The sequence below is a fragment of the Gobio gobio genome (genome assembly GCF_949357685.1).
Source record: "Gobio gobio genome assembly, chromosome: 15".
In the NCBI taxonomy this organism is placed as follows: Eukaryota; Metazoa; Chordata; class Actinopteri; order Cypriniformes; family Gobionidae; genus Gobio; species Gobio gobio.
Window position 1 is genome coordinate 12,697,085 of NC_137108.1, and position 18,691 is coordinate 12,715,775.

General features: G+C 38.6%; 1 protein-coding gene across 4 annotated transcripts in view; it reads right to left on the reverse strand.

Moving 5' to 3' along the window:
* The window catches only part of scgn (secretagogin, EF-hand calcium binding protein), a 93,836-nt gene that overhangs the window by 61,070 nt on the left and 14,075 nt on the right, over positions 1-18,691 (reverse strand). For 2 of the 4 annotated variants that reach the window (XM_079836896.1, XM_079836899.1), the window contains exons 4-6: positions 10,445-10,534; positions 10,312-10,368; positions 9,048-9,125 (exon numbers count right to left, since the gene is read on the reverse strand). In XM_079836896.1, the coding sequence (XP_079693022.1) occupies positions 9,048-9,125; positions 10,312-10,368; positions 10,445-10,534 (225 nt within the window). The remainder of the gene's footprint in view (positions 1-9,047; positions 9,126-10,311; positions 10,369-10,444; positions 10,535-18,691) is intronic. The other 2 variants (XM_079836897.1, XM_079836898.1) reach the window with 2 other exon arrangements.

Sequence of the window (18,691 nt, forward strand, 5' to 3'; positions counted from 1 at the left end):
GACGCGATCTGGCCTCGAGATCCTCACATTTATGGTCCACTCTTAGCAGTCCGGCAGACAGATGTTCCACTTTAGACTGTAGCGAAGCAATGTCATCACTGCAGATGGAGAGTGAAGTTTCCATTTCAACTACAGTGCTCTCCAGGGCGCTCACTTTAGCCTGGATGTTTGTGATAGAACCAGTCAATTCGGATTTAACAGCCTGTAACTCCGTCTTGATAGAGATAAAATGTTCGCTTAGGGCAGCTTGGAGCTCGGTTTCGAAAATAGCCGCCATATCTTTACGAAGAGATGAGAGCAGCTCTTCCTTGAAATCGGGTGGGACAGTGGGCATTACAGCACCGTCGCAAGGGGAGGAGGAATCACTACCAGGCGAGGATGAAACGTGCGCAGCAGGCCGCTGAAGCGCGATGGAAGGAGCACTGCCAGATTTGGGTTTAGCAGGCATTTTACTAGTGATGTTACGCCTGACACCGACGCTCCGAAGCTTGCTTCAAACTCGAACGGTCCTTACAATGAACCACTGCTTCGGAGCTTGTATCATTACGTCACTAGTCACGTGAAAATGACGTCTGAAGCAAACACACTAGTTCACTCCTGTAGTGAACCACCTGACTGCTTTGACAGCCCAATCCAGTATTGACAGGTTTGAAACCTGGCGGCTGAATTTCTTATAAAAGTGAAGCCAAACCATGGCAACACCGTGGGTTGTAGTAGTCGGTGTTTGGATTGGCATTATTGTTGAGGAGAGTGGATTGAGTTTATTTCAGTGTCACCCTCTGTCACATTTTATTTTTTATTATTAATTAGAGAACATATGAACATTATATAAAAACATGCATCAAAGACAGAAACTTCAAAAACCCTCTGCTAAATTATACAAGCCAGTTACACAGGCACATCCTTTTCAACATACAAAAATATCAGTCCCAGCAGTTAACAAGTTATAGAGTTCTGCTTCCCACAGCTAAACAAGATAAAGCTTTCACACATGATACTGCCCTGCTAAAAAAAACTATAGAAACCATTACAGAAATTCTATTTGATTTAATGGTTTTCATGGGAATTTTATTAGTTGTAATGGGAATTATAGTGGTCTTAACTGATATATGTTGGGTTCTATTGGTGGGGGCATTAAATCCTAATGGAATATGTCCCAAACACACTACCAAAAATAATTCTAACCTCTTAACAAGCGCCCCATTTTTGAGAATTCTTTGAAAACGATATACCCAAATGAAAATGTCTGCAGCTCTTAAACCCTATGGTCTATATTCATAAACCTGGTCTTATTTTAAACTAGACACTTGGAATATTGCTACCCAAGAGTCATAATAACTCAAAGTAATATGGGAACAGAGTAATATACATGTAAATATACATGTAAGTGACTCACGTTTTTTTTTTTTTTTTTTTTTTTCACTTAGGGAAAAAAATATTATAATTTAATGTTAAGAGCCTGAAAATAACTTAAATATAAAACTGAATGTCTAATCATGTCATGATTCAAATATGAGGATGATTCTCTCAGTAATGTGGCTTCTGTGAGCTTTTATGTCAAGAAAAGTCTAGGCGTCATTTCAAAAAGGCCATTTATTTCAGAACATTTGCAATTGTAAAGAGTAGTTTTTCATTCAAATAAATCTGGAATAAACTGCAATAAAATACTAATTATAATGGATAAACAGTTACTGAAAAACTAAAGCAACTATTTACAGAGATTACAAAGTGTAAAAAGCTAATTTAGCTGATAATAAGTGTCAGTAAGAGTCTGCACGCTCCCCTACAGTTGCGCCATGGAGAACGCGCAGCCAGCGCACAAACAGTATTCACCAAAGCCTACTTACGTAAACTGCGCAAGATAATGCCTTTTGATTGGTTACTAAGTCCATCAATCAAACCTTTGTTGGAAAGGCATTGGCTGGGCACCGAGTGCCTTTATCCAACGAAAACCATGGGCGCAATGATTGACAGCTCACCAAGCCTGTAAGGCACTTCCTCTATATGATGCATCCCAGAAGAGACTCTGATTGAAGGAGAGAGACGAGGGTTGAACCATTTCACGTGGGAGAAACTATTCTAGCAGTGGGAGTTTGCCAGACACGGATTAGAATCGATATTTCATTGAAAATGGACATGATTGATCACGCTAACTCAAAACTCTCTTGCAAACAACGGAGGATTTTTAGTTTTTTCCCTATTTTTTCGTTGTTTTGGATTAAAAAGTGGGATGCATTTTGAAGAGTGGACTCTTACACAGATGTATGCGGGTGTTTATTGGATTCGTCCGATCTGATCTGAACGACAGGAGATGAAAGATGAGTATCGCTAATATTTTGCTAATGTTTACATGGACGGTCCTTTAGCGTTTCATTTAACCCTTTCCTCTCTGGTGTATTTATTGCAAAAACAAGTTCAGAACATGAATCTTGAGTGTTTTAGCTTTCAAATGGTGCATAGTTTGTGATAGTTGATTGAATATTTTGTATAAAACAAAAGTAAATAAAAGTACACACCCCCCCACTTCCGTCAACCCCCCCGCCCACGATCCGATGCGGGTTAAGAAGTTTGGTAAAAGCCAATGGTTCCTATTGGTATTTTAATTGAAACCATTAGAATTTCTGTGATGTTTCCAACTTTTTTTAAGCTGGTTGATCTTCTGTCCTTGTCTAAAGAAATAATTACGCACGCACGCACACACACATACATCATGCTTAATGTTTTATTATCAAGGTGAACACATGAAATTCATCAGTATCTGTAAAATTCACCTAAATGAGTTTCACAGCACTAACACCGTTTCAGCTTTGATCGCCTCGGTAAACACGTAATAAACGGGGCGTTAACAAATAAGCCTAATTGCATTTTATGGTTGTCAGCTTTGTTGCATTACATTTACTTCACCAGGTGATGGTGCTGCAATTTTTATCTGAATGAAGCTTCGAGTAATGAACCATTTTCAACACAATTGTATCAGAAAGCAATAATGCTTCGAAACGCTTCATTTGGCCATCACTACATTTTACTTAGCATTAGTCGAAGAAGACATGTAAGATAGTTTATACACCAAGAAAAATAACGCGAGAAAGTGCCAATGAGATTCATTTAAAGCTAACTGCAGGAGCTCCAAAAGTTGTGTCCATATATCGTTAAACCGGAAATCTAGCACGAAATCTACTACTGTTGTAGTAATGAAAGATATGTAAGATTTTATAATCATGTAGTGCTCAAAAGGTTTAAATCAATGGCATTTCTTAGACACATACAGACATCAAGAATCTGTGTATGAATCTCAACAATGGTGACAATCAATGAAAAGCTTCATGCTGCAGTGCATACTGGGTACCACCAATCAAAACTCCCTCATGGGTCCCAGCATGCATTGCGGCATGAATAAATTATGCATCTGTATTGTGACTAATTTGCTTTTACTTTTGCTGTTTGTTGTGATGTTTTTGTAACTTGTTTTATGTTCAAAGTTGATCTGTTTATCTGAATTTTTTTTATTGTCACCATTGTTGAGATTCATACTCTGATTCTTGATGTTTCTGTGTGTCCGAGTATCTTTAAAGATTAAAACCTTTTGTGCATTAATTTTATTTATTTAAATCCTGCACATTGTTTGATTACCACAACCATCTGTGCTGTACAATCACATAGATTCTATAATGAATACTACAAAAATATAATAATACAAACCTTAATAACCAGAGCATTAGGCTCTGAACGAGATCAGTGATTTAATCACTACATGATGATAAAATCATCAGCAAAAAATGACCAACACCAGTTAATCACATTTTCTCTTGGCTTTTCTTACCATAATAAATGTACTTTGTAAACACAGTTAAAGAAGCCAGAGCAAGACCTGTTTGGTTAAGGGTCAAGATCCCAACAAAAGCAAACACTGAACACCATCATGGTGAATTCAAACAAAACTATTATTTTCAATATAACAGAAATGACAGAAATAAAGTTAGTCTGGTAATGTTGTTTGTGGAGTTGTTTAATCCTCCTCTGCTGAGATCTTCAGAGATTTAATGTCTTCTTTTATCCTTCAGTTGATTTAATCTAAAGCTGTGGCTGAAGTCAGGAAAGAGAAACACAAGAACTACAACTGACTTAAGACACAGCTTTAGATGAAATAACAGAAGATAAAAGAAGACATTAAATCTCTGAAGATCTCTGCAGAGGAGGATTAAACAACTCCACAAACAGCATTACCAGCCTCACACATTACTAACTAGCCTGACTTTATTTCAGTCATTTCTGTTATATTGAAAATAATAGTTTAATTACCATAATAGTTAGTCACCATGATGGAGATTAGTGTTTGCTTTAGTTGGGTTCTTCACCCTTAGTATTTTCTCTGGCTGTTTGAACTAGTGATGGCCAAATAAAGGGTTTCAAACCATTATTGCTTTCTGATACAACTGTGTTGAAAATGTTTCATTACTCAAAGCTTCATTCAGACAGAAATTGCAGCACCATCTCCTGGTGAAGTAAATGAAATGCAACAAAGCTGACAACCATAAAATGCAAGTAGGCTTATATGTTAACGGCCCGTTTATTACGTGTTTACCGAGGCGATCAAAGTTGAAACAGTGTTAGTGCTATGAAACTCATTTAGGTGAATTTTACAGATACTGATGAATTTCATGTGTTCACCTTGATAATAAAATATTAAGCATGATGTGTGTGTGTGTGTAATTATTTCTTTAGACTAGGACAGAAGATCAGACCAGCTTAAAAAAAGTTGGAAACCATCACAGAAATTCTAATGGTTTCTATAGTTTTTTTTTTAGCAGGGCAGTATCATGTGTGAAAGCTTTATCTTGTTTAGCTGTGGGAAGCAGAACTCTATAACTTGTTAACTGGTGGGACTGATATTTTTGTATGCTGAAAAGGATGTGCTTGTGTAACTTGTTGTAGGCTACTTGTATAATGTAGCAGAGGGTTTTTGAAGTTTCTGTCTTTGATGCATGTTTTTATGTAACAATGTTCATATGTTCTCTAATTAATAATAATAAAAAAATAAACTCAATCCACTCTCCTCAACAATAACGCCAATCCAAACACCGATTACTAACCCACGGTGTTGCCATGGTTTGGCTTCACTTTCATAAAAAATTCAGCCGCCAGGTTTCAAACCTGTTAACACTGGATTGGGCTGTCAAAAGAGTCAGGTGGTTCACTACAGGAGTGAACCAGTGTGTTTGCTTCAGACGTCATTTTCACGTGACTAGTGACGTAATGATACAAGCTCCGAAGCAGTGGTTCATTGCAAGGACCGTTCAAGTTTGAAGCAAGCTTCGGAGCGTCGGTGTCAGACGTAACATCACTAGTTTGAACTGTGTGTTTAGAAAGCAAATTTTTTGTGGTAAGGAATGCCAAGAGATAATGTGATTAGGTGATGTTTCCTATACAATGATGTTGGTATAATCATCATGTAGTGGCTTAAGTTCACTCGGAGTTTTATGCTCCGGTTATATTTGTATTATTCATAATGGTGGCTATATAATTCAACAGCACGATATCTAGCACTGTAGTAGTAATTGAATAAAAAGATTTTAAAATCATGTAATGCTCAAAAGGTTTTAATCTATGGCATTAATAAGACACACAGACATCAAGAATATGTGTATGAATCTCAACAATGGTGACAATCAATGAAAAGCTTCATGCTGCAGTGCATACTGGGTACCAACAATCAAAACTCCCTCATGGGTCCCAGCATGCATTGCGGCATGAATAAATTATGCATCTGAATTGTGACTAATTTTCTTTGATTCTTACTATTTGCTTTTACTTTTTCTTTGTTTGTTGTGATGTTTTTGTAGCTTGTTTTATGTTCAAAGTTGATCTGTTTAATTTAAAAAAAAATTTGATTGTCACCATTGTTGAGATTCATACTCTGATTCTTGATGTCTCTGTGTGTCTAAGAACTTTTGTATATCAAAACATTTTGTGTATTCATTTTATTCATTTAAATCTTGCATATTGTTTAAGTACCACAACTATCCTTGATCTTGTGCTGTAGGAACACATAGTTTCTATTATGAATAATACATAAAATAATAACACAAAACCTCTATAACCAGATCATTAGACTCTGATTGAGATCCGTGATTCAGTCACTAAATGACAATAATATCATCAGCAGAAAACAACCAACACCAGCTGATCAAATTTACTTTTGGCTTTTCTTACCACAATAAATGAGTTTTGAAAACACAGTAAAGTAGCCAAAGCAAGAAATGTTTTGTCAAGGGTCAAGATCCCAACAAAAGCAAACACTGAACACCATCATGGTGAATTCAAACGAATTAAGCTGTGGATTAAGTCAGTTGTAGTTCTTGTGTTTCTCTTTCCTTCAGTGATTCTGCTCATTACCATCATCAGGTGTCACCACCAATACGCAATTATCACTTATTTAATCACTTAACAATACAATTATTATCCAATTATCATGCTGGGAACTAGAAATGTTCTATGACTCATTCAGCTTGAGTTCTATTTCAATCATTGTGTCCACACAACAGTCGGTAATATTTGAGTGCAGTAAACTCCTTTTTTTTTGTACATACAACTGTTAGGTTTTACAGTGTATACGTACATACTCTATACACCGTTATCCCTGAAATTGTTTTAATTCAAATTATTTAGCTACAATAAACATAAACTCCAACAGATTTGTTCAATTACTTCATGTTGTTTGTTTATTGTACGATTTGAATGATTGTTTTTCATTCTATTTAATTGTTTAAATTAAATGTACTTAACAAAGCCTATTTTAGTCTGTTGTCAATGCAACGCAATACAAGCAAGATGCTGATTGGCTCTTTGAACTGAAGTCAGCTGCGCATATTTTTATCAACGTTTGCTGGTGAGTATAGGCCTTGTAACTTTACATTTTGGTCTCAAACAGCTAATACATTATTACTCCCTAATAAATTAGATGTATAACAGTTAGCCAGTAAAACAAAATGTAGGTTTAGGCTGTGTTTACACTCAAAATTATTTTACGATACTGTTGACTTTATTTAAACAATTTATTTTGTTTAAGGTTTTCATTTTGAAATTACTAAATAAATCAACTGAAAATCAAATAAGACATTAAATCTCTGAAGACCTCAGCAGAGGAGGATTAAACAACTCCACAAACAGCATTACCAGCTTCATGCATTACTAATCAAATTGACTTTATTTCTGTTTCACCATGATGGAGATAAGTGTTTGTTTTAGTTGGACTCTTGACCCTTGGCTCTTTAACATTAGTTTTTTTCTTTTTCTTCCTTTGGCTGTTTTAACTGTGTGTTTAAAATAACACTTTAGTTATGCTGAGACAAGCCAAAGAGAAAATGTGATCGCCTGACTTTGGCGTATTGATGATGATGATGATTATGATGACATCATCATGTAGTGGTTGAATTGCTAATCACATTCAGCCTCACATTTTCTGGTTATAGAGGCAATGTATTATCAATTTTGTATGTACGTGATGTTATTTATGTTATTCTACAGCATGAGATCCAGCACGGTTATGGTAGTTAAATAATATTTAAGATTTTAAAATCATGTAGTACTCAAAAGATTTAAGTCTATGGCATTACTTAGACACATGCAGACATCAAGAATCAGTGTATTAATCTCAACAATGGTGACAATGAAAAGTTTCATGCTGCAGTGCATGCTGGGTACCACCAATCAAAACTCCCCCATGGGTCCAGGCATGCTTTGAGGCATGAATAGATTTTGCATCTGAATTGTGACTAATTCTCTTTTATTCTTACAATTTGCTTTTCCTTTGCCATAACAAATGTGCTTTATAAACACACAGCTAAAGCAGTCAGCGAAAATCCAAAGTTAAAGAGTCAAGGGCCAAGAGCCCAACTAAAACGAACACTCATCTCCATCATGGTGACCAAAAATGTCAATACTACTGAATTAAAAACTGTTTGTTCAATTAACTAAAAGTTTTTAATTAAATGCTGTTGAAATCTTAAGTACATTAAACTGGAAATGTTTTGTTTTTTCAACAAGACAAAATTAACTTTTTTAGGGCAACGAGTTTCCATAAATTTTTTAAGTTCAATCAACCTGTATAGGCTTACAGTGTAGGTACACTATAATTACTGAAAGTTACACTGTAAATTCATTTTACTTACTCAGTACTTTCCGGGTTGTAATCTACAGCGTTACCGACATTTGTCATTCATTTACTTCCATAGGAATGCAGCTTTAAAAACTTGACATTATGAACTGTTTGTGTTTAAATGTCTGGGATTGGAAAACACTGTAAATGGTTGGCATTTAAAGATGCACTATGTATATTTTCCATCCACTAGTGGTCACCTATTCAAAAAAAAGACATAGTTTGATGACGCCAAGTTTGAGCGCAGAATCTTGAGACATGTGGTCTTCACCTCACAGCCGGTGGAAAAGAATCGTGATAGGACTCGGGCAGAAATCATGTTCATGGATGTGATTATTAACGTTACTGTAGCATGAAGCAGAGCAGGTGTTGCTATGCGGCTGCTATGACACTTGTTGCATAGGCCTACTGCAGTAATAGTAAAGCTTTTCTGCGAAATAAAACCGTAAAGCGAGGGTAACGCAGATATGACGCAATCGACAGGCGACTCCCTCACACACCCCGGTTCCTTGGTTAAAATAGCAATTTCTCATGATTTACAAATATTTGGAAACATTTGGGATATTGTCAGTACTCAACTGAACAAAATATATAACACTGGCCTAGTGGTTTTTGGATATTTTACTGAACATTTTTTACATAGTGCACCTTTAAGACATTTTCTGAGGTGTATGATTATGGGACATTGTCATTGCATTTATCATGTACTGTATATGCATTACTCTAGTATAAAAAAGAAAAGAAAAGAATACTGAATGTGTCAAGCTATGTTTGAAACTTGAATGTGCTATAATCAATACGCATAATTGTAATCCACACAATGCTTGGGAGAAACTACCCCTAAAGTGAAAATTAAAATAAATGAAAACAGAATTGAAAACAGCAATGTTACCATGGCATCTGTGTATTCATCCAACTTGTTTGAGGAAATATTCTTTTTGTGCTGCTCAAACAGGTCCTTCAAGAAACCCTGCCAAGAAAAATAGGCAATTTATCTTTATAATTATGACTAGACTAAAACAAAAGAGAAAAGAGAAGGTAAGAGAAAAGATTGAAATATTTTTATGAAATTATGATGAGAATTGTGCAGAGCCCCTAAAGTGACTTTTGAAGAAAAAATCTTCCCATGTGAACCGTTTTGCACATTGAGAAACAACTTCTTCATAAATAACTTAATAAATAAATTGTTTATAATTAAATCTTATAGACCATATATATGATTAAGATGTTGTCACATTTCTGTAATCCATTTGCTTACCAAAGCTTGGCGCTTTGTGAGAGTATTGACACAGCAAAGAAGGTTATGGGAAACCAATCAGTTGTTACCATTCTTGACAAGGAAATTGAGGAGAAACGTGATCTGACATTGTTAAGGTAAACATGCTTCAAAACACGCTTTAAACTCATGTTTAATGTGATAGGTTCATTCTTACATCTAGAATACATAATAGTTGTTAGTCCCGAGATCCGAGTAAGTGTATACTGTGGATCCACAATCAGCATTCATATTCCCTAATGGTCTGGTGGTAGAACTTTTGTGTTAGAGATTCCAGGTTCTAATCCGCCTTTGTATAGTTTTTTTCTCCTCATTAAAATCAAAGATGTTCATCAATGATTGTATATCAAAAGCAGGGACACATTTGTGTACATTTTGTTTTGTGATTTCTCCAGAAAGAATCGAGTCAACACAACAGCATTAAGCGATAGATTGACACGCTCGTCTGTGTGAAGACTGCAAGAACCAAAAGAGAACATTCCATTTCCACTGATAACATTGGCAACAAAACATTTTGATTTTGAAATCAAATCACATTACAGATAGCCTCTTATTTAAGACAAATAAACATCAACTGGATATGTTTCATTTCCATTAGGTATATTCGTGCAGCGAGATTGTTTTAAAAAAGTGGTGGGGACAATAGCCCTGTCCCAACTTTTGCCAAGCCCGCACTGAAGTGAGATCCGCAGCAGACTTCTTCCTGACGGTCAAAGCGGCGTTAAGTCACAAAAGTGTGGACTCATAAGAAGACCGCAAGTGTTTAGGGTGCCATTTGGGACAGGGCCATATCAACCTTGGAAAAAAATGTTGGACATGACCCACCTGCAAATTACACCTATAGTATACATTTCCCCATTAGTCATGTGTGTGCATTTACCTTGAGTTCCATAGCTGATATGTAACCACTGCTGTCAGCATCATGTTTCCTCCAGATCTATCATGGAAAATGTGGAAACATTTTAAAATAGAAATATGAAATAAGAGTGTGATTATGTGAAGTGAACGTTTACCTTCATAAACTCCACACTGTTATCTAATAGAGCCTCTCTACGAAAGATAAGAAGGAAGTTCTCATCCTCGGGCAGGATCATATTCGCCATCTAGTATACATGCACACACACACACACACACACACACACACACACACACACACACACACACACACACACACACACACACACACACACACACACACACACACACACACACACACACACACACACACACACACACACACACACACACACACACACACACAAATTACGTTTACTGTTTAGTATCAGCTAATAAAGGTTTTATCCAGAGCCGTTGAAAAACAGAGTTACAACACTCCCATAGACTTCCATAGGAACTGAGGAATGCGGAAGTAAAGCGTGTCATGGAGTGATCAATAGTTCCAAACAACCAATAGTTCCAGCATTGAACCCCATTCATTTCAGAGTATCTCAGGCACACTCGCTGGCAAATTGATGAAATTACTGCATATTTTGAGATTTAAAGGCATTAGTTCACCTCTCAGCAGAGATGTATAAAGTACTAGAGACACATACTTGAGTAAAAGTACAAGTTCCTTATCAAAAAAGTGACTTGAGTAGAAGTTGAAGTGCTCTTTAAGCACCACACTTAAGTAGAAGTACTAAAGTATTCAACATTTTTTGTACTTAAGTATTGCAAGTAGTTTATTTTAAAATGTACTACTCAAGTACTGAAAGTAAAAGTTCAAGTATTGTGTTATGTAGTTATTAAAGAAAGTAGTCAAAAGTTTGAACATCATTGTTTTTATTATTTCAAATGATTAAGCTAAAGGACAATCACAATGTTGGTAGGTAATTTTTCTACATATTGTCATATAAATAACCTGAAAATACTGTAGTTCATTAAGATTAAATCTTACTATAACCACTCTTGCAAAAAAAAATGGGGTAAGCACTTATATTCTCATTTCAAGAGGTGTTCTGAGTAAATTATTTGTTTGTAACACTTTACAATATGGTTTGATTTGTTAACATTACATTAGTTAATGTATTAGACTAATAACTAACATGAACTAACCATGATCAATACATTTGTTACTGTATTTATTAATCTTTGTTAATCTTAGTTAATAAAAATAGAGCTGTTCATTGTTTGTATATGTTACTTCACAGTGCACATTAACTATGTAAACAAATAGAGAGCAATTTGAGCGCAAGACGCTCGTGTTGTTTTAAAGACAGTGAATGCGCGCTCGCGGGGCTCTCTCGCGCTCTGTCTCTCTCTCGCACTCTCGCGCGCGCTCTCTCTCTCATGCGCGGTAATGTGGGTTTGGAATGGAATGATTCGTAAAATGTTTATAATTGTAACGAGTAACGATGCAGCACATAAAAAAAATATCGGAGTAAAAGTATTAAACTCATCGAAAATATGTACTGAAGTAAAAGTGGAAGTAGGAGAAAAAAATAATACTCTAGTAAAGTACAGATACTGCCTTTTAGTACTTAAGTACAGTAGTGAAGTAGTTCTACTTCGTTACTATACATCTCTGCCTCTCAGTAATAATAATAGAAGTGGTATTTTCTGAAGTGCGTTATAGTTAATGTTTATTGTTATAATAGATCGTTAGACTCTAACTGCAGTTAGATAACGTGAGCAGCACTGCAACAGCTACTATATCCAGATGCTATCTGTCATATTTCAACAGTTTTTAGTCTCTCTGAGATCTTTCTGTCGAAAGCGTTTCTATGAAGTAGCCCATTCAAGGAGTAACGTATAACGCCTATGAATAAATTGGTTGCCCTGTTTTTTTAAAACACTATTTAAAACTTCTTTCTTGGGTTAAATTCTGTATATGCTAGAATCCTTAATTTATATTCACCTGTTGTGTATGCTTATGTAGTGGACAGCACATTCCAGGGCCCGGTTTATGGCCGGGCCACTCTCTGTCCATAACAGTGGACAAAGGTTTGCTACATTTTGATTGGATCTTGGTAGACTGAGACAAACAAACTGTCCAACGCCATCAGATAAGATGCTATGACAACATCCAGACACCTCTTAGAGGCCAAAAAGACCAGCTCTTGTACCAAGCCCAGGAAGGACAAGACATCTCATTGGCCCACATGCAGTTTCTGCCTTTCACCGACATCCCTAATGTCCTGGTCTATGACTGCCATAAAAATTCCACAGGACCTCAGCAGTAGTGGGTGAAAGAAAGACCAAAATGATCTATCCAAATCCAGTCATAACTATGTTTGTAAACCTTAAGACTGATGTAAACTACACACATCCATTTCATACTTATTCAGAGAAATAAGTATTCTAAGTGACAGCTATTTGTAATCCAACATCTTACACAGTATCAGCTGTTAATGAACAAATGAATGAACAGTTAAATCTTTTCCCATCATGTTTGGTTTCTATTTGTTTAGAATATTGCCAAGGGTATTCTGATGGTGGTTTGGAAAGTGAGAAATGCATTGGTAAACTTTAAAGACACTTTAAAGACTTCTAACTGTGTACAGTATGCAAATGAGTTCCACAGGAGAAAGGAGGATGAGTCTCACTGTGGACCCTCTCTGATGCCAGCAGCCAATCGCAACACTGGAATGGAGAAGCGCCAAATTGCAATCTCCTCCTATTCGGAAAAGGATAAAGGTACCCTTTCAACAGACACACCTTGTTCTGAGTCTCCCCAGCAAGGATGAGACTGTAACAGTTCACCACGTTCTGAGTTTCTCCTTGAGAGAGACTGTGACAGAGCAACCAAGTTCTGCGTCTCCCTTCAAGAGAGACATAACAGATACACCGTAATGTTCTGAGTTTCTCCTTGAGAGAGACAAACAGTTCACCAAGTTCTGAGTCTCCCCAGCAAGGATGAGACTGTGACAGAGCAACCAAGTTCTGACCCTCTGGTTAATCCAGAGAGACAACAAAAGATCTGAGTCTACAGCTTGTGAGGCAGCAACAGATACAACCACGTTCTGAGCCTCCAGCCTGTGAGGAAAGAGACATTAACAACCACTACGTTCAGAGTTTAGTCCAGCAAGACGACTACAGCACGTCCCGAGTCTCCATGCCAGAGAGACCAAAGCGGATTGACCAAGTCCTGAGTGTCTGACCCACAGAGTCAGAAGACACACAGAGACATTTGCAACAAGGTTAAGCTCAGGAGAGCAAACCTTCACTTTGAGGTTCTTTCGTCTGCGTGTTCCAGATTAAGGACCTTCTGCACCTACTTCAGGGCCTCATCTGCGTGTTCCAGATTTTAGGACCCTTTGGTGCTCCAGGAGATCAGCATCCCACAGATCTTCGTGTTCAAGACTGTTGAAATGGATTCCAGCTCCTAGTTTTAAACTTCAACAGGGAACCCGCCTTCAAGGAAGTAAACGCTTGTCAATGGAGAGTGGTCAGACTCTATGTACAAATGAAATGTACGAGAGTCTGGTAAGACCAGGCTGTAGATTTCGGTGGTCAGTGATCACTTTGAATAGGTGTTTAGCTCCCTCCAGCCAGTACTTTACCCCTTAGTAGCCCCAGGCAGCAGGGTGATCACAGTCCCATGGCTGGTGAGGCTGCTTGCTAAAGACATCCTGGAACGTCCGCATGGAATCTCCTGCTGGTTGTTAGTCACTGGACTCTCAATAGTGAGTGGAGAATCTGACAGAGGGTTCCTTGACAGGTTGTAAGCCAGGGGTCTCAAACAAATTTTACTTGGGGGCCGCTGGAGGTAGATTCTGGGTCAGGCTGGGCCGCATCAAGTATTACACATAAAAAGTGTTTCAAGTATTACAAAAAAAAGTAGCACAACTGATCCAATCTTCTCAATCTTTATTATTAACAGTTCTTCAACATGAATGTTTCTTCTGAACATTAACTGTTCCTTCTGAACATTAACTGTTCCTCTGAATTTGAAGTAAATATAGCCTATAGAAATTAAATCATGTAATATGAAATAATGAATGATTTTAATTTTATTTTAAATAATAGACTAATTCACAGCAAGGCCGTAACCAGGTCAAACAGAACAGTGAGCGAAATTCTAGGTCTAATTCTAGTTGGGAAATAATCTTTTTGGGACTATTTGTAAACAATATTTGCATTAATTTGCGTCAAATATATTATTAGTCCCGATATTCTTCACATGAGTGAGTGAATAAATGCATAGATTGTATTCTCTAGTGGTCTGGTGGTAGAATTTTTGTCAACCGTGTCAAAGGTTCCAGGTTCTAATCTGCTCTCATATAGTTTTTCTTCATTAAAATCAAAGATAATCATCAATGATTGTATAATAAGACCATGGACACGTTTGTATTTTGTTTTGTGATTTCACCGGAAAGAATAGAGTCTCTCTCAGCAACGGCATTAAGCGATAGATTGACGCGCTAGTCTGTGTGTGAAGCCTGTGCAGTGTGCACGAGCCAAAAGAGAACGTAAACCCCGCTTACTTTGATTTGATTGGCCATCTCAATCATTTTGACATTGACGAGCGCTGTTAGACCACATTCGTTTCAACTGTCTGATCAGCTTCGTTCGTCTGTTCCTGTCAATCACGCGGTGTCAACCAATTATACTGCACGAGGGAGGGGCGAGCCAACTCTCTCTCTCTCTCTCTCACACACACACACACACACACACACACACACACACACACACACACACACACAGAGGCATCAAGCGTGGCAAGTGCTGCACGCGCAACGACTCAGCAAAAAGGTGCTTTTCAGAGCAACGCACCCGCCGCACTAACACTAAACTTTGATGTCAAGAAGGGGGCCACAAAATATCATCCAGCGGGCTGGGCTGCAAGTGGCCGGCGGGCCGCGAGTTTGAGACCACTGTCGTAAGCAGTTCTCAAAGCAGTATTCACTCCACTGTTGAATCTCTCCAGTTTTCCAGCAGAGAGAAGGAGAGTGTTGCAGCATCCATGTGTGTCCCAGGATGATGTCAGCGCTGGAACCCTCCAGCACCATGAACAAGATTTCCTCCTGATAGAGACATCTAATGCGGAGCGTCATGGTGGGGGTGCAGTGACGGATGTAGCCATGGCCCATCGGTTTTCCTAGGTTTATGTGGATGTTCATCACTTTGACATCTATACGTGCAAGAGAGGTAATTGAAGGAGGCATATGGATGGTACTCAACGTTGGGCATGGTGGTCTGACTGGACAAGCATGAAGAAGATGTCCCTCTGCACCACAGTACAGGCACAATTGATTGTGGATTCTCCGTTGACGCTCTGCATTCAACAGATGGGCTGAGTCAATTTGCATGGGTTCAGATGCTGGAGGGGCAACTGATGGAGAGGCGGATCAAGTGTGCAGGCAGTGAGTAATTGAGATATCCTGATGGAACATTGTATGAAGCTCTCAAGTCCTATCACATTTTTATATATCGCCTTATGCCGGATGTTGGGATTGAGGCCTTGACGATAAGACGTAATCAGGACGGTCTCATTCCACCCGCTGACAGCAGCCAATGTGCGAAACTGGAGAGCATAATTAACAACGGTGAATCTCCCTTGACAATACTGGTAGAGTTGAGAAACCAAAGACCTCCTTAAAGGGGTGGTAAACCACGATTTCACTATTCTAACTTTAGCTAACGTGTAATGTTGCTGCTTGAGCATAAACAACATCTGCAAAGTTACAACGTTCAAAGTTTAAAGCAAAGGGAGATATTTGCTTTTAAAGAAATCAGTTTCTAAGGACTACAGCAAACGGCCGCTAGGGACTACTACACATTCACCCAGGTTTTGCTGACATCACCAGGCCCAATATTTACATAAACCCCTCCTCCGGGGAATATGAAATAAGGGGGGGTGAGGCCATTTTGTATCGCGGCGCTGTTGTGGTATAGTAGGCTGGAGTGTTGTTGCCGCGATGCCAAGGAAACGCTGTTATTTTCATCCGGATTGCAGGTCTGGGGTACTTGCTCAAGATTCAAGATTCAAGATTCAAGAGTTTTATTTGTCACATACACAGTTATATACACAATATACAACTGGCAGTGAAATGTAAACAGGTCCGCTCCATGGACAGTGCAAATAACAGTTACAAGAAATTAAATAGAAATAGAATAAAGTTAGAATAAAAAGTATTAACATAAGTAGAATTATAAATAAATCAAGTAAAAGATAAAAATAGGAAATAAGATAAAAATAAAAATATAAAAAATATGTGGATGATAAGTGAGATAAACTGTAGACTTAAAAATAAGTGGTTAACATAAAATATATAATATGTATATATAAAGAAGTATAATGTGCAAGGTTTATTACAGGTTGTTACGCAGTAACAATAGGGACGTAAAGTAAAGTGCAGTGCAATTGCAGTATGTGGATGTTAATGTTGAAAGACCGTATGTTTATGCGTGTGCGGGGGTGAAGTGAGTCACGTGACTGAGTTCAGGAGTCTGATGGCCTGGGGGAAGAAACTCCTCCTGAGTCTTTCAGTCTTTGCCATCAGGCTACGGAAGCGCTTACCAGATGGCAGCAGGGTGAAGTGAGAGTTTGCAGGGTGATTAATGTCTCTGATGATTTTAGTAGCTCTACCTCTGCAGCGTTTGGTGAAGATGTCCTGCAGAGACGGGAGAGCTGAGCCTGAGATGCGCTCGGATAAGCGCACCACTCTTTGCAGGGCTTTGCAGTCGTGACTGGTGCTGTTCCCGTACCACGCTGTGATGCACTGAGTCAGGACACTTTCTATCGCCCCTCGATAGAAAGTTTTCAGGATGGCTGGTGAAACCCTGAATTTCCTCAGCTGGCGCAGGTGGTACAGTCTTTGCCTGGCTTTTTTCACCTGTGTCTGGATGTGTGTAGTCCAGGTCAGATCCTCGGAGATGTTCACACCCAGGTATTTGAAGCTGCTCACTCTCTCTACCGGTGTCCCGCTGATCATGAGAGGGGAGTATGACCGATGCTGTCTCTTCCTGAAGTCCTCTGTTCAGCCTTCATAGGGACGGGGGTGCGTTGCAGAGCGTTTAAAATAAAACATGTTATATGCACGTGTGTTTGAGTCAGCGGGGAATCAGGCACGCGCAGGGCTCCCTGCAGCACATCCACGGAGGAGAACATCCACCGTCTTCGCGATTTCAATGCCAGATTTGCACAACGTCAGCTGCGTGAAAAAAACACTGCCGGTGCGTGGATGCATGACGCGCGCGCTGCACATTTCACGGAGGACAACACAAACTTCCACAAACTTCGCGAGTTCAATACAGGATATGCACAACGGCTTGTCCTGAAAGCTGGATTTACAAACAGAAGCTGTTTACGGGCCACAACCTGTAAGTCTGATTTATTTTTCATCGATGTGTTTTCCTGTAATAGGTTGTAGCAAGGAAGTAAACAGATGACAACACTGTTCTGCAAACCAGTCTGTTAAATGATCATTCATACTTAACGTTATCCGACGAACACCTATCGTTACAAACACTAACGTTAAAATCTCAACAGCGAACCTGGCATTAGTGTAAATGATTCTTTGATTAGAGCTTTTATGTATTGTTTATCTACAGGCATGCTAAACATGGTTCTGTGTGTGATTTGGCTAACTTACTAGTTTAAGCCAGTGCTTAGTGTTTGTTTTGGGTTAGTTCTTGTGGCAGATATTTGGCTGTAATCGTTCTAAAAATACAAAAGTAACAGTGCCATTCAGTAGCGATCATTATAGATCCGCAGTCTTTACTCTCGAGGACTGAACAGGTTCTGCTCGATCATCTTCACTCAAATGTTCTGGGTCTGATTCGGGCTCAGATTGGTATGGTTTTATTGACGCCGTTGTTTCTAACACTGACCAAAGCACAGCCTCCGATAAAGGTAAGGGGCGTGACGTTTCCGACATACGTGCACTAGGCGTTTAGCGAATCACAACACACTGGGCCAGCTAACCAATCTGAGCCCATCGCGTATTTTTGAGGGACTGGCTTCATACAACCCGGAAAGCATCAGACAAGGAGGGACAGAGCAGTGTAGAATAAAGGTCAAATATATGAAAAATAAGGCAATTTTTTTTAAAACGAAGCATGAACACATGTTACAGTGCACCCCACAAACACAGTCAAGCCTTCAAAAGAATGTGTTTTACCACCCCTTTAAAATGCATGGTCAGCGAGTTGGTGATTGGGCCGTTTGTGTCCCAAATGGATCTTGCCCGCGGCAATGCAGGACCTGTCAGCAGCGAAATGATGTATACGATCTTCGCTCGATCATTGTGGAACAGCTACAGCTGCATTTAAAAGAATAGAGAGCATTGTAACATGAAACTGCTGCATTCCACCTG